The 27,142-nt window shown below is 40.1% G+C and overlaps 1 protein-coding gene across 9 annotated transcripts in view; it reads left to right on the top strand.

Moving 5' to 3' along the window:
• Window positions 1–25,678, top strand: part of CIITA (class II major histocompatibility complex transactivator) — a 33,156-nt gene extending 7,478 nt beyond the window's left edge. For 3 of the 9 annotated variants that reach the window (XM_085074857.1, XM_085074862.1, XM_085074861.1), the window contains exons 2-20: window positions 3,150–3,291; window positions 4,916–5,029; window positions 5,455–5,514; window positions 6,840–6,923; window positions 7,500–7,559; window positions 10,233–10,382; window positions 11,537–11,677; window positions 11,810–11,866; window positions 12,406–12,462; window positions 13,693–13,758; window positions 14,208–15,915; window positions 16,029–16,202; window positions 17,044–17,115; window positions 18,444–18,524; window positions 19,528–19,620; window positions 19,956–20,039; window positions 20,780–20,863; window positions 21,352–21,435; window positions 22,121–25,363. In XM_085074857.1, the coding sequence (XP_084930983.1) occupies window positions 3,150–3,291; window positions 4,916–5,029; window positions 5,455–5,514; window positions 6,840–6,923; window positions 7,500–7,559; window positions 10,233–10,382; window positions 11,537–11,677; window positions 11,810–11,866; window positions 12,406–12,462; window positions 13,693–13,758; window positions 14,208–15,915; window positions 16,029–16,202; window positions 17,044–17,115; window positions 18,444–18,524; window positions 19,528–19,620; window positions 19,956–20,039; window positions 20,780–20,863; window positions 21,352–21,435; window positions 22,121–22,193 (3,384 nt within the window). In that variant the 3' untranslated portion in view covers window positions 22,194–25,363. The other 6 variants (XM_085074859.1, XM_085074858.1, XM_085074860.1 and 3 more) reach the window with 6 other exon arrangements.
• Window positions 25,679–27,142: the final 1,464 nt, after the last annotated feature.

The raw sequence follows: 27,142 nt of genomic DNA, 5'->3' as shown, positions 1-27,142 counted from the left end.
GAGCTTATTGGCTGCTGGAGAAAGGAGGTGTTATTTAGGGACTTGAAGAACAATATTTGTCTTTATCAGTGTCCAAACCGCAAATGATTGAACTTTCTGAATGGCATGGAAATCCACTTGGAAGTACAGCGTGTCTCACCCTGCCCAGCACATGGCCTTTGTGTGTGGAAGCCTTGCAGGTGCTCCTGGGGCTCCTGTCCTGCAGATCCCTGCAGGCTCTGCCTTGCTCCTGCTGAGAGCTGCCTCTGGCCTTCACAGCCCTAACACAGAAATCATTACAATGTTTTTTAGTCTTCTGCCATGAAACTGTGCCAGACACCCATTTTGGCAGCACTGGGTCTTATGAGACCCCAAAGGACTGCTATCACTAAACTAGGTTAAAATCATGTATGAAACGACAGAGGAAGTGTTGAGCAGGACAGAGCTTATTCAGCCTTTGCCTCAGACTGCTGGGATGCTCTGACAAAAAAGGGGAAGCTCAGGGAAAGGAGTCGCTGTTCTAAACAAGCTTGGTAATAGTCTGGTTTCATTCTGTGTGCTTCATTTACAATATGCAGCAAAACACTTGCTGTCCCTGAGATGTAATTTTCCTTGCCTCTGCCTCTCTCCATGTAGAAATTTCCATCATTCAAAAACTTGCTTCTTTCTTCACAGTGTATTTTCCACAGTGGCACCATGGTTTTAATGCACCAGAGTACAGCTGCTATTAGAAATTTGTTGGTTCAGATACAGAAAGAAATCCCAGCATCCTAAATCCAGTGTAGTCGGTAGAGAGACGGCACTGTAAAGACCTGAGTAAGCTGAGGGCCATTCAGACTGGTGAAGCAAAAAAAAAGGCAAGCAACCTAGTTTTATGTTTTTGAAAGGGCAATAATCTTCATCTTGTTAAGGTAGAAGAGTATGTTTCTCTCACTCCTGTGCACCTGAGTTATACCATCTTTTACATTCTAATTTTAAGCTCTGTAACCAGACTTGCACTGGCAAGACTTTCCCTTTTTTTCTTCCTGACTTATTGACCATTGTAGCTGAAAACATTTTTGCATTTCTTATGTATTTGTCCTCAGAGAAATGCTATTGAAAGTTTAAAGATAGAAAAACTCTTATGACTATGAATTAATTAAAACTTAATATTTCCATGAAGATTGCATAGGCCTACTTAGTGTCTTTCCATAGGACATGCCGTTTTCTTTGTGTTCTGTAATCAAGCAGCTTGCCAGTCACTGAACTTGTAGTGATACATTTTTCTGTCTTGCATTCCCCTTAAGCCTTCTGCCCATTTTTTTCTCTGGTTCTAACCCCAGAATTGTCTTGACTCAGAGGTAATTCTTCAACAGATTCACACAGTCCAGCAACTCATCATTCTGAAAGGCCCTGTTTAGATTTTCTGTTAGTTCAACAAATGGAAGGAGCCAAGCAAAGTATTGCAACAAACTTAAAATTTAGTCTGGTGTGTTTATAACCTCATTCTTGGTTCTCATGCAGGTTTCTTAACTTCTCCTTTCCATTTATAGCATGCCAGGCAATAATATCAAACTTTTGTAATCTTAGTAATGTAGTGAAGCCATAAAACATGAAAAAGGAGAACTATCGTAGTGCAGGCTATTCCTACCCATGGAACCACACCATGTTCACCCTCTTTACAAACTTCTGGGTCTAGATTTTGGCATTTTCTGCAGCAAAACACAGAAATACCCATTTCCAAGCTGTTCAGATGGACAACCCCACAGAGGGGTAAGGAATGAAGATGAGTTTATAACAAGGCAGCACATGGTAGTGTGTGACTGGATGTGCTCTGCCTTCTTTCATCACAGCTGCAGTGTTAGCTGTTTTTCTCTTTTTCCATGTTGCAGGTAGGTTTCAGAGTACAGCAGTTGCTCCATGTTTACACACCCAAGGGAAGGGGACAATTGCAATCAGGGACATCAGTGGCATTCTGCTAAGGGCAGAATTTTTGAGAGATGTTTTTTATTAGATATTCTTCATTGCAAAATATGGTGCTTGATGACAAGCTGAAATTTTCCATGGTTGTGATGTTTAATAGGATATAGTCTGAACATTTTGCTGGTTGTTCTTTTCATCCTGGTATCTCAGTATTATGGTGGAGTAAATCATTTGGATCACCAGCCCAGTTGGCATTCACACCACTGATCTGTAAACATTGAAGAGCCAATATTTGGGTTTGAAATAATTTGATAAAGATGATGAATAAGCAACATGTAGTTGTATTCTATCCTTGCGGAATGTCCAGGAAAAACGTTTGAGCTGATTCCAGTGTCTGCTGCAGTAACTGGAAGGAAATAAAAAAGAATTTAAAATGATGTGGAGGAAAATATAAACTGCAGCAGTCTAAGCAATTCTCACATAAACATGGGTGATGGGAGCAGGGCACACCTTAAGTCTGTCAGATTTGTCTGGGTATCGTATGGCACTCTGCTTGGAAGGCTATAGCAGTTCCTAGCTTGGGAGTAGTTTGTCCATAAGTTCTGCAGGGGAAAGAAAATTGATTTAAAAAGAAATGTGGTATATTTCAAAATGTCAGTGAATGTCATGTTACCAGAAATTAATTCCCAAGGTGACCATGACATTCTGTACACAATCAACAATATCATTTGGGAAAACATTCTAGAAAAAAGTGCTCTCTCTTCCACTGTTCCTTCTTGTGCTGTGGGGATATCTCCTAGTGCCACCTTCAGGGTTTAGGAACTTGATGTAGCTTCCCAGGCAGAAGCTGCTTCCCCTGAGATGAAATTGTCCTGACAGTAAAGAATGGGATTCTTCCATCCTCTTCACTGCAGTCTTCTAATTTCCCCAATACCTGATGGATTTGTGCTTGCATCACTTATATCCTGATAAGATACAGGGGTTGCCACTTATTCAATACTTGGTAGTTTTGGTCCAGGTTGTCACAGTGCAGTATTCCATTCCTCTCACTGAAGTAAAAGATAGCAGAGTCTCATTGCAGCTCTGGATCTATAGGTTTAAGTAACTCAGGGTTATAACTCAATACATGTCTTGATAAGCAATATTGGCTCTCCAGCCTCAAGACCTCAGTGTTTTGCCAAAAGAAAGCCACAGTGCAGGACTTGTGGTTGTGACTGTCAGAAGCTGTGGCTGTGTCATAGCCTAACTGCAGTGCAATTTGATTTCAGACCAAGAGACAAACCATGGATTCAGTCTTTGTGCCTGAAAATGGCTTCCTGGATTTACTGAACAGTGATATCGATCCATTGCCTCTGTGTAGTTTCCTTGATCCTAAGCCATTTGGAGATGAAGAAGGTGACTTCTCTACAGGTTAGTAAAACAGTAAAAAATGCTTGATTGGTTTAATCCTCATGCTGTAAGTTATTACCATCTCTTCTCAGCTACAAAGTCATCTAATGGCAGTTTGTCTTGGTGACTAAGTTCAATTCCTAACTTGGTGTTAGGATATGGTAACTTCATCTGTATCTACATACAATGACTGCTTCTAGAAACAATCATGTTTTTAAACTGTACATATTTACAGCATCCTGCTCAGTCACTCTAACAAAACACACTGCACTGTCACTCATCAGGTTGTGACAATGTCTTTCATTTGGATATCATTCCTGTAAGTAGTTTATTTGCAAACGTTTCTGTCATAAGCTGGCCAAGTGTAATTGTCAACATCTCTGTGGCTCCAAGCTGAAAGCTTTGCAAAACAGAGACTTTTACATGAGTTTATGTTGAAGACAGTCCACAAGCAAACAGCATTCCATTGCCTTCTGAGATCCTAAGGCACCAAAACAAAGGCCTTGCATTACCAGATCCCATTTTCCAGCTTTTGGGTCCTACTGATTTTACGATTCTATGACAAAGCAGAAATCAGTAGGACCAGGGTATAAAGATGATAATTTCTTGCACTTCAGTTTCTACAGGTAATCAGGTTGCCCTGGCTCTCAGACTTTGTGCTCCTGAATTTGTGTGAAAGTTGTGGTCTGTTCTGCTCTCCCTGAGTGTTCTGTTATAAAAGTATGGAAGTGTATCTGTTCTGTTGACTGTGGTATGGAATGTTAGCTGAGCTTATTTGGAACAAATGAGCTGGACTGTGGATTGAGAGTGGCAGTGAAAGGAGAAGAACTGATGTATACCAGATATGAAGTCCCATAGCTCTGTGCCCAATAGGTGGGAAATGTTTCCAAATTGGAGGATACCACCTCCCATCCTTGTGGCTTTCATGAGTGACCAATGCCAGTAGGCAAATGGGAAAATCAGAACTGAGCACCAGAATCTAGAATCATCTTTGTGATTGATTATTTCCCAGGTTGGGCGTTTCCCTCTCAACTTCTGACTGTTGAAAACAGCTGCAGGAATGTTTCTTACCCCATGGCCTTACTTGCTCAGTGACTGCAAGTAGGATGAATTAGGGCTCAAGGGCTGACTTGTGCTATCACAGATGTTTTACTGATGGGAATACTTTTGAGCCTTAGCGATGTCTGAAATGATGTAGGTAAATCAAACATTATCAGGACTTGGCACCAGTTAGTGGAAGCTGGACATCTCTGCTCTGAAGGTGTTAGCATGGTTGCTGGCAAGGTTTTAGCCTTGGCCAATTAGCAGCTTCACAGGCAATTTGCAGTGCAATTCAGGGATTAGCTTGGACACAGCATCGTTCTGAACAGGGAATCTGGAGGATGCCACCATATCCTGAAGCACAAGAAGGTTTAATAGGCTGTAAGATGAGGTCTCAGAGTTTAGCAAAAGAAAAGTGCCGATTTCCAAGTGACTGTGAATTCCTGAGAGTTCAGTTCTGTTCCTCCTTGGCCAACATGCAATGGAAAGCCAAAACCTTCTGCTGAAGTAACAAATCTGCCTGTTCTGCATGTCCTGCTATCTGGTTTTTTGCTGCTTGGTTATGATATTCATTGAGCCAATTCATGTTCCTTTTTAACTCTAGATCTTGAAGCTGATGCCAGCAACTATGAACAGTTAAATAATATGGATTTCCCATGTGAAAATGGAGATGGGTTGTACCCCTGTTCCAACACCACAGATGTTTATGCTAAAATAGGTATGAAAGCAATTTTTGGTTTTTAAATTATTATTTTACAATCAGTTGACATAGCTATTTCATACAAATTCTATTCTCAATCTGAAACCAATATTTACTCATTTGGCTTTTACCTCGTGCATGGTAGATCTAATTTAGAGTACCTGAACCTGTGCATTGTGGGGAAACAGATTAACAGTAACTTGTGGTTGTTGGGGGAAAATCTCTCTATTAATGTCTCCTTCTGCTTAATGCTTCCTGTCTCAACTTCTCCTTTCTTGTGATCTTTATTTCCTGAACAACAAGTTACAAGAAAAACTTAATTTAACTCTTCAATTTTACTTACACTGCAGAGTTCTGTTAATGAGGATAAGCTTACAAGAGTTTTTCTGTGAAATTTACTGTGTCATTACTGTGTTCCCTTTTTTCCTTTCCTTTGTTCCTAGCTGAATTAGTAGAATATGTGCTCAAGGATCAGCAGGAGAAGCAGGTCGAAGACATTTTTGGTAAGATTGTTATGGCAAAGACCCATTTTCTCCATGATGGTGTTCTGGCTAACATGTGCTTCATTCCCCAGTTTGAACACTAGTAAAGTTTCTATACCTCTGGTATCTTCTTCTTTCCCCCTGGGTACAGTGTCCCAGGAATTTCTTGGAAAACTGGGGGATTTTATGCATTTTTGCAGGTACTTCTCAATTGGCAATGAGAATGGCAATTTTATCTCCAACCAAGTTGCTGATCATGTCACCATGGCCATAGAATATTCACAGCTTAACTGTCCAGTGCAGTAAACACCCTCAAGTAGCATCACACTTCCTGTGAGCACAGCAGGGATGATACACATAAGCTCCCAGAGCACTTTGCATGTGTATAAATACAGTTCACACACACTTATTTCTGTCCAGGTTGCACAGAGCTGCCTGAGGAAGTGTGTCAAGTTTTACTTCTCACCCTCATCAGTGCAGCAATTCTATAATATATATATAGTAAATAATTTCTTCATCCATCCTTGACCAGAGATATTGCTTGGCTTGTGGTACAAAACCATTGTTTTGGTAGCAGCACAAATGCAGCTATTTACTATCTCAGAGTATATATATATTAATATTTGGCTGTTGAGACATCCATAGAATCAGAAAGATTCACAAAATATCTGTATATCCTGTTCTATCTTTAAGCAAAATAATTTGGAATAATTTACCAAAGATCAGTCCTTCCCTAGAATAATTCTGGCTACAGGAAGCTCACATGAACTTTTCAAATGGTTTATACTTCTGGTGTGTTTAGAATTTGGTGGGTTTTGCACGTAATGGCAATATTTATATTGGTTTTTGAAAAAAACAAGATATAATGTTAGTACTTAAGTATTTGCCAGTAGAAGAATGGTATGGATAACTTCACAGTTCTTGCAGCACAAAATATAAAATCTTTTTTGAACCCTTGGCTCTGTCTCTTAAAGGATCTAATCCCTTTAGTACATAAATTGAGTGGTACTGAGATCACACTGTGACACAGCTGTGATGTTTTATCCTTTGGTCATCATTAGAGCATTGAGAAGTACTTATGTTTTATTAGCCACTGAATTTATGGCAGTAGATTAATAGTTTGCAGTTCAGAAATTAACACAGGCTGACGAAGTCTGCATTCAGAGCTCTGTGGGCTTTCTAAATCATGGGGATCTGGATACCTCTTTTATCACATGATTTGGTTTTTATCTCTTACTTGGAACATAGTTCATCTTTGCTCTCTGTTGGTGTGTTTCTCTTGCTTCTACTTCTTTCTATAATTTTTTTTTAAGGAGAACAAACATTGACATTTGGCCATATTTTAGCAGGGAACCTAATTTTGGATGAAATCACTGCTGAAAACACTGAGATATTTCCTGACATAAGGATGCAGACATGTCTTAAACGAAGTAAGTATAAAACAGTGAGAATTTGAAAGGGTTTGTGCCTGAGTTCTAAACTTGCATTACAACCCCTTGACTTTAGCACAGCCCCAATGCATTTGCCATGCATCTTCACTGACACCAGATGTACTTCCTCTGCCTTTATTCATGCTTGTGGGCCAGAACTGAAAGCAGCTCTTCATGCATAGAATTTACAGTTTGCAGAGTTTGTTGTCCTGTAACATAACATTAAACATGTTGTATTTCTTTGCTTTTTTGTCATCCTCGTGACAGTGCTGACTTTGTTTTCAGGGTATCTATAGCTTAGCAAGCACTGGCTGAACAATTCCTTCTTCAATAGCAAGAACAGCAGCAAAAATCTTTGGCACAAAAATCTGCAGCCTAATTAAAACTTCACAGTCAGAGTGAAATAACATGAGGCTTTTCACATTCATTTTTCTACATTGGACCTCTACAGTTCTGAAATAACTGAATTGAAACTGATAACATCCCCTTCTACTTAAAAAAGTTAAAATAAGTTTCATGGGGTAAACTTAAAATTACCAAAATTTTGTCACTTACTATGACCATTCTTTTTTTCAGGCTTCTTAGGCTCTGCAGAGAGTTACTGTGATGCTTCAGAACCCAAATACAAGAAAATTGGTAAGTCATTGGCTGAATAGGAAAAGGTTATTGAACATATGTTGTCTCATGGTCTGAAATCTCATCCTCTGTTAGGTATTGTAACTTGACCCTGTAGAAAAAGTTTGCTCTCATAAATTTGATGAGATTGATCATCATGCGTTTTCATGTTTCTGCAAAAATCACACTTTTATATTCCTCTGGCTAATTTATGATACAGCAAATCCTTGTCCTCTTTGCAACTATTAAATTGTGCATGTTAGGATCAGCTATGTGGTAGCGTAGGAACACTTAGATCCTTATGCTTTAAAAGTACATGTGCCTGCCAGGGTATAGGAAAATTACTTGCTTAACATCAGCAGAGGCACAGTTGACCTTTTCTAAATCCACGTGAGAAAAGAAAGCAAAATACTGGAGAACTGGGCCAGTGCCAAATTTTATAAGTTTTGTCACGTACACCTTTAGTTTCACTGGACTGTTGGAAGACATCTCACTTGAAACAAAGAGGATCAAGCCCAGGAAACACGAAGCTATGACCTGAGTCATATCACCCATCAGGTCAGGGCTCTGCATTGCCTGGGTTTCATCCTCTCTGTTCCAAGTGAGACATCTTCCGAAAGTCCAGTGAAACACCCTGGGGAAAATAGTAACTGTGAAGAGATGATTTCTTGGCCCACTCCAGGTTATAAAGTCCTTCAAACCAAAGAAATGGAGAAAGGGAAATTTCTAGGTTTTGTACATTGTTAGACCATCTACAAGACAAAACCTGGGGCTAGCAGGCAAGCTGGAACGTGTGCCCTAGGTGTAAACTGGTGCTAATGTTCTTACCCAACTGTAGCCTAAAGGGGTATCTCAGGCATAGCTAAACCAGCAAAATACTCTTCCAAAATCCATGTGAGAACAACCAGTTTTAACTATTTTATATTGGGTTTTGAATGGACATATGACCTATTGTATGCACACCTCACAAGCCCCCTGAGGGTAACTGACTGCACCAAACCCTCAGGGCCATGTATGTGTCAGGGAGGGCAGCCAAACCAGTGTTTAACCTAGAGATCCATCCAAAGTGCTTGGATCACGGGACTGCACCTCAGCACAATGCAGGTAAGAACCTGGCACAGACTAGATGAAAGTCACAGAGAACATACATATGCACCCTGACTGTGATCCAGGCTGATTTTCCAATGTTCTTGTGGAGTTCTGAGGGAGTGGGGAGGGAGGACTGAGCAAAATTAGCTGTGAAAAAATAAGTTTGCTAGCTCTGGAAAAGTTATCAGAGTTTCCACTGAATTGATACCTGATGATTGTAGTTATTTAGATACAGGTGAAGTTCCTGGCAGTTAGTACCCATTAAAAGTGGATTGCTTTCTATTCGTTTAAGTTCCTTTATAGATTTGACACTTTTAAAAGCCTGTGCTTATGCCACACTAACAGTAAAAATTTTCCATAAGGAAATGGCACATCAGTTCCAAATGCCTCACCCAACAGAACGTGTGTTCCAGTTGAAAATATCACCACAGAGCTAACAGGTGCTTTGTAAAGCTGCACCTTTCCTTTTGCTGGAAGTCCCCAGACTATTACTGGCTTCTCTACTGTCCCTGATCCAGTGAAAGTGCTGAGGAAGAAACGTATACATAAAACAGTATAAGTACTGTGTAGAAAAAATCTAACTGACAAAAAGATGAGCTACTTGGCAAAATCAGGAATTTATTTAACCTGTCACGAGTGTCACAGTATGATCCTGCAAAGGCAAATGCACTGTCTCTTCAGACGTGTAAGACTATCAACAGCAGAGAGAATAATGTGTACTAAAGTTCAAAGTAGGAAGTCAAAGATGAGATTCTTCCAGAGGAATTAAATGAAATAGTTGCACAAACCCCAGATGGGTTTGTAGCTCCTGATAAAAACATCAGACCACAGAGAGTGATGAAATATAGACTTATTTTTTGCAGCTACACAGGGGAGAGAAGGAAAAAGCAAAACCAACTCTGAGAATAGGGGTGTGGCAAAATCAAGGAAAGTTAACAGGCTAATTCAAATAAACAAGTGTGTCTTATTTGATTTGTAAGAAACTTTTGATAAGCAGATGAAATTGTACAATGCATGAGTCTCTCTCCCCATTTTCATATTTTTGGAGGAAAAAAATGTGCTGCAGGCAAGATGCATCTTTTCAAACTCTGGTGTTTGTGACTTTCTTTGGGAAACACTTAACATACACTCATTGTCCTTACAAGCACTGTAGTGTCCAAGTAGAGCATCAAGGTCCTCAGTTTACTGCTCTTGGCCCTCTGCTCTAGTGCAATATTGAGACAACAACTGTGCTTGGAAAATCAGTGCAGCCAATGTAAGACCTTGCTATGTCTCATCTGTCAATCATCCATGTGTAAGATCATTTATATCTAGATGCATCTGGAAATAAGACAGGCCAGGAAAGATGAAGAAAAAGAAAATTTAAAGAGTTATCTACTGTGAAGAAATAGTGATCTGCTACAGAATTTAATAAATACATTTTAGATTTTGAGAGCTGAGTACTCTTCAGAAAGCTATTGGGAACTGTTCCTGCTTTCGGAAAATCAAAATGCAGCTGATCAGAATCAAGTGGTTTACAACATCTACTGAGACCTCCTCTTTGGTTCCCTTAACTTCTACCAATGAGATAACTTTCTCCTTTTGTTTTGCTATTTTATTTTAAAGTGGAGGTCCCTGCAGTGTCTGCAGGGAATGGCAGTTTCTTTGCTATGCCTCTCAACAGCCATCCAGTGAGCTACACCTCCCTAACCAACCAGCACATGTCCTTTCCTGCTCCTGCTGCCCACGGGCTGGAAGGAAGCTTCGTAATTCCTGGTACGTAGAGTACAACTATAGGTATGCACCTCTACACAGGCTGATTTCCACATAGGGAAACTCTTATAAATCTTTTCATTCACTGTGAACAGTGGCAGGAAAAACAGGTATGGCAGCTGTTTCACTCAAGCACTTAAAAGTGTGCCACTCACTAAAAGAATGAAAAATATTCAAGGGAAATTAAAAGGCCATTGCCCCTAATGAAGTAGAATGAATCTTTCATTTCATTGGTGCAGGTTATAAGAGAACAGTTATTTACTATATGCTAATCTATGTAACTACTTGCTTGTGTTAAGAATAGGAAGTCACAAAATTTTCATTAATAAACTTTAATTTAGTTCCAAGTTCTTTTTCACCCAGAGGTTTGTAAAAGACTGAGGGATAATTACGTTTGCAGCAGTAGAGCAAAATCGAGGCTGTGATTTAGCAGATAAAACTGAGCAGTAATCCCACTGATGGGCTGTGTAGCCACCTGGCCTTGGCCATACTGGGTGGCAGAGGGTGCTCATGGTACACTGGGAAGTGCTAATGACAAAGGCACAGCTCAACACCTTTCACCGTTCAGTGTGTGCTGGAAAGGAGCCAAAAGCAGTGTGTATGTTGGAAGTCTTGAAGTACCTGATGCAAGCTTGAAGCAGCTTAATGTAGCAGAAAAAATCCTGTCACACCTGCAGAAACTCAGAGCTATGGCTGATTAAATTGCAAGCACTGAATCATCAATGAACTTTCAGTGTGTGGGTTGAGAGGGAGGATGCTTTTACAACTTTCACGATGTGCAGTTATGTGGGAAGGATCTAGTGCAAAGGAAGGTAAAATTAATGCAGATACATACTATTTACACATTTTCTCTTCTTTGGATCTCTGGCTATACATTTACAAACTTTGACTTAAGCACTTTTCCTTGTGATAACAGAATTCTCTAGGCTATTGAAAACCAGTGGCTGCTAAAGCTTGGTAATCCCTTGTATTTCATGCTCATTATACCTTGTAAGAGTTTTTTTTAAATGGATTCTCATGTGATCCTGTGAATTCTCCACTGGGAAGATTTGCCCAGAAGCTGCCAGAAAGGATAAGCAGCTTTTAGAAAGCTTTTTCTTTCACTTTAGAAAGAACCCTTTAAAGACAATAGAGTAATTATTCCGCACTCATTTCAGGACTGTCAGAACCTCTGGCTGCACAGAGCCTACCAGTCAGTGTGACAGGGTACCAAGAGTATCCAGGCTTTGCAGGTCCTCCTCAGCAGATATTTAACGTTGTTCTTGAAAATAACACATCTGATGTCATAATATATCCAGGTAAGGGCAATAGCCTCTCATCCACATAAATCGGCATAAAGTGCTAAAAATCCATGCTGCCAACAGCAGCACTGATTAACTATAGTTAATATAGCTATTATATGCTGAAAACTATGCTTTGTTTCTTGCCAGTGCTGACTTCCTCTTTGGGAACATTTTTATCTCCAAGTTTTCCAGATAGTTTGTGTGGTAAGTAGAAAATTGGGGTTTATATATGTACAGCACTTTGAACTGGGAGAGGGACCATATTGCTTCTACACCAAGCCAAGTCTCCCCTCCAGGCTTTACTCATACGGACCTTATAAAGAAAAATAAAAATTGATGGCATTTCCTTCTTTGTATTGATCACTGGCTGCTTAGTGTAATGCAAAAAAAAGTGCAAAGAATACTGAAGCCTAATGCACAGAAAGGCTTATAAAGAAATCAGAGCCTTGGTCAGGATATACCAATCCCACCTCTGGTAACAAAATTCCCTGAGACACTTTCCTTCCAGCTCTCAGAGAGCTGTTGGAACCCGGAGTCTCATGCCAGTGTTTAGTTTCTTGTTCCTGTGCCCAGTACAGGAGTTTGTTGCCCTCTGGTGGCTTCCACCACCCCGAAAGCAAAAGCAAAACTCTAATGGAGAGATTAGGAGATTTAATGTCCCTAGGTGTGGGAAAGTCTTTGTTAACAGTATATGCTGTTTATGTGAATAAACAGTGCTGATAATTCCAACTGATTTACTACAGCACAACCTATGTATGGCACAAGCCTCGGAATTCCAAATGCAGCAGAAAAATCAGCAGGTAAGATGCCAACCCAGTTTATTTTCCATTTTTAAAAGTTCTTCACTCCTGACTGAGGTGACCAGTTTGCCATCTAAATGTCTCATTGCAGCTTTTTCTTCAGTTCTTCCATTCTGTTTTCTTATTTAATAAAATAAATAGTAAGCCAAAACCAGGCTCTTGCTTGAAAACAAGCACAACCCTTCTTTATTTAATGATTTTTCTCCTACAAGGAGGAGAACTATCTTCATGTCAAATGTATTCTTCCACTGAAAAAAAAGACTTGCTTACTAGAAGTCTGTGGTGCTTCCCTTCTAGAAGCAACTCTGAACTCAAACCATTCTGAAGGTTGCTGGCATGCAGGGTAGGAATCACTTTCCAGATCTCTGAAACTCTAAGATTTGTATTTCTTTTAGACCACATTCTACATCATGATGACCAAGATGATATTATAGTATGAAACACATTTGTACATATTTCGGGAGATGAATCTGTTTTGATTTCGGTGATTTTTTGCACATCTCTGCTGTGTGTGGTTATCAGACTCTAAGGCTGGGTTTGTTACAGCCTCTGTCAATTTAAATTTTATCTTGCATATGCAAAGCTCTTCCTACCAAAAGTTCTGTCAAAACTGACACTCTGCAATTACCAATCTGTAGAAAATGTGCTCTCTCTGAAAAATTTCCAATTTCTTTTTGTAAAGCAGACACTGTTCATCTGACCGAAGTACAATAGTCTATAGTAGTTTGAAAGCAAACATGTGAAAAGAAGGAAAATTGGACAGCAACAGGATTTTGTCAGGGGCAGTAATGGGTAAATAGAGTTACCAACAATCACCTCTCTGTGATTTTCATCCTTAGTGCTTGGTTACAAGGTGTAGAATAACAAAAGGAAGCTATTGCTTTTGAAGACATAAAGAAGCACTTTGTGTGAACATGAATTTATGCAAAACACTGACATTTGAAAAGAACAGTGGATGTAACCTGGTAATAGTAGATCTGCTTCACGCAACTGTCAGAACAGCTGTTGTCTTGTTTGGTGCCATTCTGCCTCCAACAGTGCATGTCAGTTGAATTCTACTTGTGGGAGAATTTTTTTTCATTTTCCTGTAAAATTAACAAAATATTTCTTAGTCTGGATATATGTTGCAGTGAACTTGAAAATTTGCATTAGTCTTATTGCTAAAATTAGTAAAGCTGAATCAATGATTATCTAGGCGTCTTCTTTAAGTATGTTGTTTTGTTTCCCTAGATTTAGAAATGTTTCAAGAAGTTCAAGATTCCATAATTCCTCCTGAAGAGCTTTTCAAAAAACCAGGTGAGTTTAGAATTCTTGAACTTAAACCTTCCAGTATTTTTTGGCAAAACAGTCTGTGTTTCTTTCCATACAGAAAAGTGACTTGTAGGAATCATTCAACAATTTGTGAAGCTGTTCTGAGGGTCTGAGCACAATTCCTGGTTTCAAGATGTTAGACTTGGCTACTTTAGATAGGTAGCTGTAGTAGCTACTTAGCTGATCAGTGTACTTAGGTGCTTTTATCATTTGTATGGAGAGCTCCAAAATGATTCAATTCATAGGTCTAAAAGTGTCCATTGTGTCTGCACTTCTCAGCTGCAGTTGCATGGTGTAAATCCAGACCTATGGGCTTTATGGGAATGTCTGTGCTGTCACCATATTACAATTAGGCACTTAAACCACGATGAAATGTTGTTGTAGTGTGGTGGATTGGTTCCTTCAGTTTGTGTGTGTGTTCTTTATCTCTCTAGAGCAAGTGGAAACTTTCTGTTCATCACTTAAGGATTATTTCCGAGACACGTGCAAATCTGTGACCATGGAGCGGGAAGTACATCTGGATCACCTGTTTATTGATGGGACACTTGTTCAAAGTCAAACTGAAACCAAGACTGCAAAGAATAGTGCAAAAGCAGTGGAAAAGGAGCTGGTAACTTGCAGCCTGCAAGAGAAGGAAAAGACAACCATTGATAGAAGCCAAATATTTCAAATCCCACAGCGTAAAGACTTAGAGACTAAAGTGATTGTGGTGCTGGGAAAAGCAGGAATGGGCAAAAGCATTCTTGTTCAGAAGATCTGCCTGGATTGGTCCAATGGAGAATTTTCTCAGTTTGAATTTGTATTTTGGTTTGACTGGAAACAAATAAGCTTGCCTGAGAAGCAATACAGCCTGAAGGAACTGCTGCTTGATTTTTTCGTAAAACCTCAAGAGGGAAGCAAAGAGATCTTTGAGTATATATTGCAAAACCCTGCTAAAGTCCTTCTGGTTTTTGATGGTTTTAAAGGATTGCATGATCACGAGAATTTTCCTAGTTGCTCAGCCAGCCAGCCTGAAAAAGATTTGTGCAGTATAAAGGATCTGCTTTCAGGACTCATCCAAAAAAAGATACTCAGTGGTTGTACTTTATTATTTACAGCAAGACCAAAAGACAAACTGTACCAGTACATGTCCAAAGTGGATAAGACTATTGAAATAGTAGGGTTTTCCCCTCAGCAGAGAGAACTGTACATAACCAAATACTTTGAAGGATCACCTTACTGTGATAGTGCACTGGAATTGATCAAAGAGTGTGAGTACTTGTTCAGTCATTGTTACAGCCCTGTTATGTGTAAGTTTGTTTGTTTTCTCTGCGAGACAGTACTTGAAATGGGAGAGAAAAGTCTTCCTTCAACTCTTACTGAAGTCTTCCTGAAATTTTTTCAGCAGAAGATAATGCTTATGCAAAAAGATGTTACAACCACACAAAATCAAGAGAGTCTTGCTACCCTAGCCTGTATAGCCTGGTGTCTGGGAGAAAAGCACCAAAGTGCCATGAAAAGTGATCTTCTTCCTTCTAAGGAGGTTAAAGAGTTTGCCCTGAAGTATGGATTTTTCCTGCCATTTGCACTCCCCAGACATTCAGATAGTGAAGAAGAGGAATTTGGGAGCACATTCTCTGATTTTGTCATTCAGAATTTCTTGTGTGCACTTCACCTCTGGTTAGCAGAAGAGCTCAAGGATAAAAATCTAACAAAGTACCTGTCTTTTCTATCCAAGAAGAAAAAACCTTATAACTGGTTAGATTTAATGCCTCGATTTTTGGCTGGTTTGATGTTTCTCCAGGATGACTCCTACTTCTGCTCCCTTTCAAATGACAATGCAAAACAAACGACCAAGAAACAGAAAACACTCATGAAACATATTAGAAGGCTGCAGATTAATAATCTCTGTCCAGAGAGGTTGCTGGAGCTTTTACGTTGTGTTTATGAAACACAGAACAATTACCTTCTGCAGCATGTGGCCTTAAGACTTGAGCCAGACTTGTCCTTTCTGGGCATAGTTCTTTCACCACCTGATGTCCATGTACTGTACTGTATTCTGAAAAGGTCAAGAAAAGAGTTCTCCTTGGATTTGCGAAACAGCAGCATTGATGTGCAAGGGCTGAAAGCCTTGGTCAGCCTGAGGAATGTGACATCGTTCAGGTTGGTCTCTCTCTGTACAGCACAGCATCATCCATAGCACTGTGTGTAGATGACACTTGCATGCAACAACAGCAGTCACACCTGTTGGTTTTGCATGTTCTATCACTTCACAGGGCCTCCCTCAGTGACACAGTCAGGCTCTGGAAATCTTTAGAACAGACAAAAGACCACGAGCTGCTGAAAGCATCCACAGAGAAATTTGTTCTCAATCCCTTTAAGGCAAAGACCATGAAGGACATCAGTGACCTCTCCGACCTTGTAGAGATGCAGGAGAAGATGATGACTTGGTAGGATCATTTATGATCAAAACTCCTCTTATACCAGTCGATGAAAACAGAGTTTCACTAGCAGTGCTGGACAGTGGAGTTGTCTGCTTGTCCAGAGGAGAAGTAACTAAGGCAGTGCAAGCTCCTGTGTCATCTCAGGGTGTTCTCCTACCCCAGTGTGAGGTGACGCTCATGGCAGGGAGGAGCAATGACAGCACCATGCAGAGCAGTCATCAAAACTGCCAATAAAAAAGCCAGCTGTCATTTCTCTGTAATCTCTGAGTATGCCATCTTCCAGTTGCTTTCAGTTACAGAACTTGGGCTGATTCTTTCCCCCTGTAGCACCTGGGCATAAATGACAGCTTGTTTTGCACTGGTCACAAATGGCCTGAGTCAGTCCTTTAGCCCAGGAGGTAAAAGCTTGCATTACATGGTGTAGAAACCCTGTGTTTCATCCGTCTGCTGATGTGGCTAGAGGATTGGTTGCAATTTAAAGCATGCAGAAGTAAAGTCTTGTTGGTTTTTTTTTAAATGATGACTTCCATTTTAACATGGGAAGAGTATTTTGATTAAAATATAGACAAAATAGTTTCATGTTTGTCAGAAAATAGCTGATTTATAAAAATGTATGTCTATGTTTTATTGAAAAAGAGCAAACAATTGCACTATGAAAGGCAATAATCAGACTGATGTTACTCAGTTGAAGAAAGGTAGAGCAGAAGTTACTCTCAAGTTTCCTAGTTCCTTGGTTAATGCAACAGTGGTTTATTTTCTGTAAAAGTTTGCTAACAAATTAATTTTAAAGCACTGTGTTTGTTGCTAAAATATTTATCATGCTCTGGTTCTACTGTGATTTATTTAGTGTGCGAGATGCATCTGGTTGCGCCAGCTATGAAATTCCTGCCATCAGAAACCTCAGAAAACTCGAATTTGCGTAAGTGCTAAACTTCTACTGCTTGAGATGGTCATGTTTGAGGAGGAGAAGTCATGGATGTCGTCTAATTGAACTGATGTATAGTCAGTTTATGGTAAAGCATTAAACAAACCCCAGTTATTGCCATCTTGCTTTCCTCTGAACTAGATTTATTAGGTTATGGCCAAAACTCAAAAAGCATCATTTCTGGCTCCTGCAGTGATAGAGATCAACAGGGCTCTCCCAATGTGGTTTGGTTTTACTACAAGTTATCTCCTCACCACCAGGTACTGACCTTGTGCCACAGGGCAGGAAATATTTTGACTGTGATCCAACTACCTGGGAAATATTTTTCTCCCCAGAAACACTCAACTTTTCTATCATAGTCTTCTGATATACTTTTCTACCCTATCAGAGCTAAGGCCATGAGAGAATTACATCAGAGAATGCCCCCCAAATAAGTTATTTAGCACCCTTTCCCTGGCAGATGGAAGGTTGACTTGGTAACACTACATTAAAAGTGAGGTTTTAGTAACATTTCTTTTTTTCCCCAAACTGTAAGCAGCCTCCAAGGCTATTCTATTGCTCTAAATATCCTGCCATAGCATGTGAATTAGTTTGGGCAGAAATTGCAGCAGTGCAATGGAGAATTCTCATCAGGTGTTCACCTGTTTCCTGCCCTTCAGATCTAACCCAAGCTGAGACTGCTGCTCTTGGCCTCACTTCTGATTTTGTGCTGCTTTCTCTTCTTTTCTCTTCCTATTTGCCTTTATTTGAATTTTGTTTAAAATTCTAATCCTTTTAACTACTTGAACTTTTTCTGATACCAAGGAAGCTCCAAACAGGATCTGAGGGACAAATGCTTGGAGCATGGACATCAAAGTGCAATTTATGTTTCAAGTTGCAGTAAAATGTTGATCTTAAGCTAGAGTGGATTGGCATTATTTGAGGGGAAAAATAATTCTGTTTTCATTTCAGTTATACTGAGATACATATGTATTTCATCTCAAGATTAAATTTAAAATTAAAAACCTAAAAAAAGATTGAAAAAGAACAGAAATACAAGAATCTGAAAAAAGTGACATGGGTCTTAGAAAGAGGAACAAAAGAGTGGCAAATGCCTTTTCCACTGCTGCTGTGCAAGCTCAGTCCTGCCTGACCTAGCCTTGTTGGTCCTCACCTGGAGGCTTCACAGCAGAACTCCTTGGTGCAGGTGGAAGGCAATGGCTGCTTCTGAGAAGTGTAAACTAACTTGCATTGGGGGTTGCAGGGAAAGAATGTAAAAATTCCTAAGTTCTGCTGCTTGTGAGCATGTGAAAAACCTGCTGCATGTCTGTATTGTCTTCCAGGCTGGGTCCAGCATGTGGCCTTCAAGGATTTCTAAAACTCGTGAAAGTTCTTGCATCATTTCCAGCACTTCAGCATTTAGAGTGAGTTCTGCTAAAGATTAGCTTTGCCAACATTTCTCCTCAGCAGCTGTTGATGATGGAGGAGCTCTTGTACCCAAGAAACATTTTATTTGATGACCAAACTGAACCAGCAGAAACATTCCCAGACTGTAGCAGCAGACTAAAAGCTGATGCTCACCATCCTCCCTCAAGCCACTTGGTGGTGGTTTGTTCAGAACTCTCCAGTCCCTTCCTGGGGTGTTCCTAGGTGGTTGAAAGTTCAGTATAGAGCCCCCTGGGTGCTCCATGCTTCCTGCCTCAGCACTGATCAACTGTCTGCAGTCACTGAAGCTCCAGAATATCCATGACAAACCAACTCTCTCTTAGTTTTAAGCTTTTTTACACTAGAAACAATTGTACCAGCAATAGTCAATGTTCTGCCATGGTATCTGTGGGAAGGTTACTGGGTTTGGAGAGGGCCTTTGGCCTTACTCAGCCCATTGGCCATTTGTCTGTGTTGTATCTGGCCTTTTCATGATATTTCAGGAAAACAATAAAGCTTTACAACTGAAATATGTCCAATATATCCCATCATTATCTGTCAGATTAGAAGGGGATCCAGTATCTGAAACTATGACTAGATATGAGGAAAACTTCATTTTTAATACTCCCTCTCTGGAGAAGGAGCAGTTTAGGCAAGGATTTACAGCCTCTGCTGGATTTTGTCAGTTCTGTATTTTTGTGTGCACAGGAAATCTCATTTCAGCTTAGCTGGAACACAGCTATTTCATAACCATTTTAATAATCTTGCATATCAAAGGAAATGGGTCAAGCCATTCAACTAGTAAAAAAATTTTCTTAGGCTGTAAATTTGGGCAGCAGAAAGCTGCTTATTAGAGAAGCTGTAGTTTGTATGATGCTTCATGCTGATTGAGGTTATTGCAGAGAAGGAGCTTTTCAAGATAGATAGAGTGGTCTCTGAGGTGAATAAACCACAGAAATTTAGATTAAAAGGGAAGCTAATGCTCTCTTTATCGTCACACAGCCTTGATGCTCTGAGTGAAAATGGCATAGGAGATGAAGGAGCAAAGAGTCTATCTGAAGTCTTTCCAACCCTGACATCACTGGAAACATTAAAGTAAGTGCAAGGTTAACAGTTCAGGGAAATTTTGAAAAGAAATAGATTAAACCTAGAGACTTAAGGGACTGTGTGTTAACAATTATGGGCAAAAGTATCCCATGGGCATGGAAGACCAATGAGCCTATGGAGATACTTAATCTCTACATTCATTAAACAAATAAATTAATCCTTCCTGACTTCCCTTCAAGGGCTGTAGTTTGCCTTTTTCTCTGCATTTGGTCTAAACAGACTGTCCAAATTATATTTTTAAATAATTTAAAATTAATTTCCCCCACATTTTAATAAATTAGAATAAATGCGCTCAACTAACAAAGTGATCTCACTTGCTGTAGTTTATCACAGAATAAAATAACAGACCTGGGTGCAGAGAACCTTGCCACAGCTCTTCCTTCCTTGTCTTCCTTAAAAACACTAAGGTGAGTAGTTGCATCCTGCTGAGTTGTTTTGTACAACATACCTTGCTGTCTCTGTCAGAAACTACTGAACATGGGACAAAGAGGTAACACTGTGCAGCAGGCAAGCTTTTGACTTCATTCTTGCATAAAGTCTTCAGAAAGAAGAGGAGAAGTATGACAGACACACAGATGGGTATCTCAGGAACATGGCATAGACTGGACTGATTTTTAAATCCAGTCCATAATACCCACTTCTGAATCATGCCCTGTGCAGATGTGCACCCAGGGCCACCAGCTGCTGCAAGCCCAAACTTGTGTTTGCTGATACAGGAAAATGGTCCATCCCAGGGCATTAGGATATCTGGCACAGGCCTGAATCAAGGAGGGAATGCAAGAAACCCTGGTGTGCAATTCTGGAGTCATTTGGTGATATGGAAACCTTTTGAATGCTGTGCCCCAAATCTTTGAGCTTCATTTTTTGGCAGATTTTTTATTTGATCTAATGTAAACAGAAATGTTCATATTATTCATAGAATAATAGAATCTAGGCCTATTTTTGCTGTACCTGTGCTAGGTGAAGACATTTGTGGCCATTTGCCTTACTTGATACAGGAAATATGAATGTGTGTTTTAAACTTTAACTGCAAATGAGGATAAATTGGAAGTTAAGATGTACAAACCATATTTGAAAAACCTTGATCTAATATCTGTTTACATTATCCGTTATTCAATTGTGACTATACTGGTCTGATTTTCTGCAGCTTGTACAATAACAACATTTGTGATTTTGGAGCAGAAAATCTGGCGAAAGCTCTGCCTGCAATGACATCTTTAAGAGTTCTAGAGTGAGTATGAAATCTTTTGAGATGGCCTAGGATGGCTTACTTCCTTGGAGACTGAAAATACAAATGTTCCATGTTTAGTTTTAGGGGAGACAGAAATAGAGGAAAAAATCTTGCCAAAATTTCATAGGGAAAATGTGCTTATGCAGAGTCCAGATAGTCAGTGATTAGAAAGAATTAAGGAACAGTCCACCATAAACCCAAAAATACTGGTGTTAAGGTGGGAAATAGGGTCATGGGGAGTTGGAGAATAACCTAAGGTACATAGAAAAAGGAATCCCTCAGATGAACTAACATAATGAAGTTCCCATTCAACCTCCTGAGTATATTATTACAGGTTTTTTGAATTGAGAATATATTTTGGTGGGGTTTTTTTCCTTTTTCCTTTCTTCCCCCATCTGCAGATAAGCCTACATAGTATTTTTGATTTTGAATTAAATGTTTGATTACACCATTTGATTTGGATTAACAAAGTTGTTTTTATTCCTCAGCATTCAGTATAACAAAATAACTGGTGTTGGAGCCCAGCAGCTGACTGACAGCCTACGAAAATGTCCCCATATAAAGAACTTGGTGTAAGTCTCCTGACAGGCTGTTTGCTGTACCTTCATTCTGTAAAACTGGGTTAGAGATCATGCTAAAGCTGCCTTCTGTATTTGTCAGATTTATAAGAGGCATAAATGAAGACATCACCAAAATACAAAAGCTCAGAGGTGTTAAAAAAAGTTGTCTCTGGTTTCAGCTGCATTAGTTCCCAGTGGTATGAGGCAACTGAGCTTGTCTTGCCTTAAACAGTTTACATTGAGCCTCTCTTTGTAAACTTTCCACCCTCTCAGAGAACCAGACCTGCTCTGTGCTGCACCACTTGTGTTTGAGGAATAAACAATGAGCAGCCATCATTAGAGGTTAAATAGACTGAAGCTACCAGTACACATTCAGAGGAAGATTCTGATTGAAAATTAAAGAACAGTTACCGAGACAGGACTGTAGTTGTGTTCTGTAACCAGAGCTAATGAGGTTATGGAGTACTGAGCTGCTTTTTTCCAAATCAAAATGCATTTTCCTTTGTTCCATAGCTTATCTACTTTCATAGCATGATGGTCAAAGGGAAAGACAACTTAAAAAAAAAAAAAGAAAAAGAAGAAGAAGAAAACAGCCGCAACAACCAAAAAAAGCCACAAACATACCAAACACACCAAAAGAAGGTGAAGTAAATTACACTTCTTAAAATCTCTTTCCTTTCTGAATTTGCCCTTACAGGATGTGGAATCCCACCATTCCTTTTGGAGTTCTTGAGCACCTTCAGCAGCTAGACTCTAGGATCAGTGTGTAGATTCAGAGGATTCCATAAAGGTAACATAAACCTTGGCTCGCTGAGAAAACCCAGTTTGTTTCTGTGGGAGCTGTTGATTCCAGGCTCCCTGGCAGCAGGCACAGTAACAGCATCCATGTCTCCATGGACAAGGATGGAGACACTGCCCTAGAGTGGCACAGATCAATGTCACATCAGACCCCCTTTCCCCCCACTCACCTTGCATCCCTCACCTTTCTGGCACCTGCACTAGCAGGCTGCAAGTGCTATATTAAGAAAAATGGACTTCTAGAACTCCCAGTCCAGCCCAGTTCTATGACTGGCAGCTGCCCTGCTTACCTTCTCTTTTCTGTTGCAGAAAACTAAAGCTCTGTATACTTCTAATGTTTAAGAGATAAGTTCTGTACTCCGAGCTTGTTTTGTGTTGATTTTTAGTACGTCCTTTCACTTTTCCTTTGTTTAATACAAATGCTCATCAACTGCTTGTCTCACTCTGCAGCTGTACCTCTACTGTACTCAGAGCAAACCACTTGCTCCTACATTCCTTGTTCTCGGTCTTGTTTTGTGCTTTGGCCACTGGCAGCCACTTTTACTTCACTGATCCTGCCTCCAGGGTATCAAGGATCCTTGAAGTAATTGCACTGTGAAGAATTTAATGAGTTTGTCAGTGATTACCAGGGTCTGACTGCCTTGATGGTGCTGGACTGAAGGAGCTGCAGCCACCATGGGAAGTTAGGGGGTTTGTGTAGGATTTCTGCTCCCAGTTTTCTGTCATGTGCTTCCTCTTGCTCTTAAAAAAAAAATTATGCAGGTTGCATCAGTGAAATTATCCCAGTGAAGAATGAGATGCCAGAGTCAAGCCAGATATGAGATGTGCTCCAGCTTTCTTTAGATGGCAAGGAAACAAATTGCAGTGTGATCACCAGCTGCACAAGCCTTGCTTTGAATGGTCCTGGCCATGGAATGGCTGCAGTTGCCAGTGACTCCCTGTACCACACAGTGAGCCAAGCTTTTACATGACTCTTACTCTCAGTGCAGTCATCACCAGCTGTAGGGCTGTTTGTATGGCACTGACCTGGCTACAGGTTGGGGAAGATTCAGGTGCCAGAGCAGCTTCACAGACCAGCTCTATACAGCAGCAGTGAAAAATTGTGGTGCTCCTCACCAGCCTGCAGTCAGCTAAGTCTTTGTCCTACTGAACAACCCTACCTACCTGGGAAAGAAGACATTAGGAATATGAACCCTGTGAGGAAACCTGAATTAGAACTGAAGATAAATATCAGCAGAAAGTCTGGATCCTGTCTCCCAACCTTGAAACATCCAGCATCTACCAGTCACTGTTGTCTCTTTACAGAGCTCATCAAATCTATGATTTTGGTACTCTTTATGGTGATTAGTCTGATGGGCATACATCTAATGTTCTGTTTTCATCATTTCACAGGTGTCATGAAGAAGAGGGGAGGGTGTCCTCTGTGCTTTCCTGTCTTCTTGCTGCTTTATGAACCAGTGTTTTCATGTTTGTTGCAAAAAAGTCACATTTAAATTTCTAAGTGATGCTTATATTGGGTGAATCACAGAGTTTTAAAATGCTATTCAAAGACCCAACTGTATTTCTACTGAAGTGATGAAGAGTTAAACAACATCAAGTTTCAAAGATGAAAAGAGTACCTGGATACTGTGACCACCATTAAAGGAGACCAGGAATCACCAGGATGTTGACACCATAAAACTCCATCATTCATTCATCAAAGAGCAAACTGAAAGCTGCTCAACCTGCAACATCTGAAGCACTGACAGATCAGATCTGATTGATTGTTTCATGGTGCAAGTGGTAATTGCCATCAAATTTGGTCTGATGATTCAATCCTTGAAGGTTTTTACTTTGTCTTAAATGAGAACTTTAAATTCATATACTTGGATTAGTATTTAATGTCTTAAATGCAGCTGGCAGCATAAATGTTTACAAGCACCAATTTTATACTTGACAGTGATATTACTACTGTGTGGGGTTTATGTAGCCTTCTGGTACAGAGTTAGGAATAACCAGGTAATCACAGACAAAAGCACATTTCAAAGCACTATCATGTCTGTGCTGCTGGTCTCAGTCATATGTGGCCCAAATATTCATCCTGCTGACTGCAACAGCAAACCAGTTGTCTCCTTTTTTTCTTTTATTTCTGCTCTGTGAACATGAAGAGAACTTACAGTTGTGCAGAGGCAATTGTGAGGCCAGGACTAGCATTCTGGCTTTCTGTCTGAGACAGAACAACAAAGAGGGATGGAAAAAGCTAGGAATGTTCAAAATGCCACAAATTGTAAAGTCTTTACTTCACAGTTAGCTCAGGGCTAGTTCAACAACCTCTTTGAAATCTCTTCTGCTAGGAAGTGCTGACAATACTGACACAAGGATCTGTGCAAACTAGAATCTCTCAACTAACCTTTCAAATACTCTGGTTCTTGGTCTTTAAAAAGTCCCCAATTTAAACCATTCAAAACCACAATCTTCATGTTCTTTCCTGCAAGTTCTACTCCTCTGCCTAAATTTCAGTGCCTGCAGAATCTTGACAGCAGGGATGTGGAAAAATTAAAGAGAGAAGGGAGGAAGGAAGGTCTGTTTATTGTTTCTGAGAGCAGGGATTCACACATAAAATATAAAGGAATAGAGAGCAAAGTGGAAAAACTCTGTGGAGAATATGATTGTAATTAGAATGCGGTCTTTCTCTTAACAATCTGCATAGGCCTTCTCTCTAGCCAAAGTCTAGCTAGAGCCATGGATAAAAAAATCGTATTTATCCTCTCCTCTTTGAACCGCTTCACTGGGAGTAGTTTGAGCCAAATCTTGTGTGATATTCCCCTCAGCCTGCAGCACTCCAGCTATGCACATCCATGGTGAGCCCTTGTCTTGGCTTCTCTGAACTAAGCTTTGGATGACAAATGCCCCTTTAGGGACACATTCTGCAGCTGCACTTTACCGTAACTGAATCTGAGAATGTGCTAAATATTCCACAGGCAGCTGAATGCTACAGGATGCTGTCTGCACTGCTAAAATCATGTTGGGTGTACTACTGTTCTCTGAGTTAGTGGGAGATGTACGTTTATAATGTACAGACTGTAAATTTTGATACAGTGTTTTGGGTTGTCTTTATACATCTTTTTTAAAGTATTAATAAACGTGAGTATTCTGTTTTACAGTACCTGGTCATACCTGTTGAAAATTATTTTGATTTTTCTCTTGGAAACACTGTGAAACCACACAGAAACTGCTGGCTTCTGACACAGTAGCAGGCTTGGGGCTTTGTATTGCCAGTTAATGGAGAGCACTGTGTGTGAGGAAGACAAGATGGTCCTGCTGGCACTTAACAGTTCAGTGGCCTGGAAATGGAGAAATAATTCTTTCTGAACAGGAACAGGATCTTGCAATGCCAACTGACAGACTGTAAGTTCAGGACTAGGAGATACAAATGTGCTGACTGAGACCGCCTGCTAATAAAAGCAAAAAGGGGTTTCCATCCTTTTTAAATCTTTACAGTTAAAAGTTCTAAAATTAATCATAGTTCAAAGTCTGGATATTCTTATGGCACAAAGCTCCTCCAAAATGCTTTTGTCAAATGAGTGCCTTGTGTAGAGAGACTGAATTCACTGGCTACCTTCAAAGAAGCTGTTGTGATCAAAACAGTGTTCTAAAAAAATCTTTTCGGATGAGAAAAATGCTGCTCTCTTTATGTCCATCTGTTTTTGTTGTCAAAGAAGCCTTGCTAAAATGCCAAGGACTGTGTTATTATAGTAGTCAGACCCTGTAACATTCTCCCCATCCTTTAAATGCATGAAGCTGAGCTGTTCTGAGAAATCAGTAATCTTGATCTAAGATTCAGAATCTCCAAAGTGACTGACTCAGTGAAATTTGTATTGCTTTACTGTGCACTGTGTGGCACAAACCCACTGCAGAGAAATTAATACAAACTACAGTATTGTAGTATGCAAGTACTTACTTACTACAGCAGTAAGTACCAACAGTGACAAACTGAACCATGTTCTTAAAATGGCATATGTGTGACCCTTATAAACTAATGAAGCCATCTCTGTGAACACTGTGAATTAATAATTATAGAGGCAGCAGAATGCCCCCTTCACTAGCAAAATTCAGCCTTTACTGCGTTAGTACCAAATGGGCACATGAACATAGGCTGAAGTTTTAAACTTGATTATTCTTTCTATAGGTACCAAAATGGGGACTTCATTCTCTAAATGCATCTTTATGTGTTAGAATATTGTGCCCTAAGTGACTTCATTCCTAAATTGCTGTCCAGGGATTGCATGAAACAAAACACTTGTCAGTGTTTAAAGGTCCTGAACTGTACCTGATGAAACCTGTCTTGGAGAAAAGCTACTTGGTTCAGGGCCAGTGCTCTCCCTCTTGCAGGAGCAGCTGAAAAAGGCATTTGGAGCACAGAATTTTGGGAACTGGGAGCTAATTTCTACTGCCTAGGAGCCAATTTGCTATTTGAATGCAACACACTGGGAGTATCAGGATACACAAGTTTGTCATTGTTCCATGGAGGATCTAAACCATCTACCCCTTGTTCCCTCATACTGGCTGTCAAGAGACTCCTGACACCATCTGTCTGCACCGGGAAGCCCAAACTGGGAGCAGATGGCAGACACAGACTGCAGAGAACAGACATCATGCAGAGAGTCAGAATTGTTTTCAACTCTGCTTTATCTGAAATGTTCTTGATAAGTCAATTTGATTTAACAATTGCACAAAAATCAGACTTTTCTAAAAAGCATAATGACAATAAAACAAAACCAGCCCAATGCCTGCCCTCAATAAATAACATGTGGGTTCCCCCCAGTGCACCTCCTGATGTTTCAGTCCAGGTCTGATTTTTTAAGTAGCTGCTCATGAAAAGGATTTCCTGCTGGCCATCTCAGCAATCTGGAACTACCAGCAGGTACCTGTAGGAAAACTG

Source organism: Lichenostomus cassidix, chromosome 14 (genome assembly GCF_008360975.1).
Source record: "Lichenostomus cassidix isolate B80296 chromosome 14, HeHo_3.0, whole genome shotgun sequence".
Taxonomy (NCBI): Eukaryota; Metazoa; Chordata; class Aves; order Passeriformes; family Meliphagidae; genus Lichenostomus; species Lichenostomus cassidix.
The sequence above is the reverse complement of the archived record's forward strand: the minus strand, read 5'-3'. Positions and strand labels throughout refer to the sequence as shown.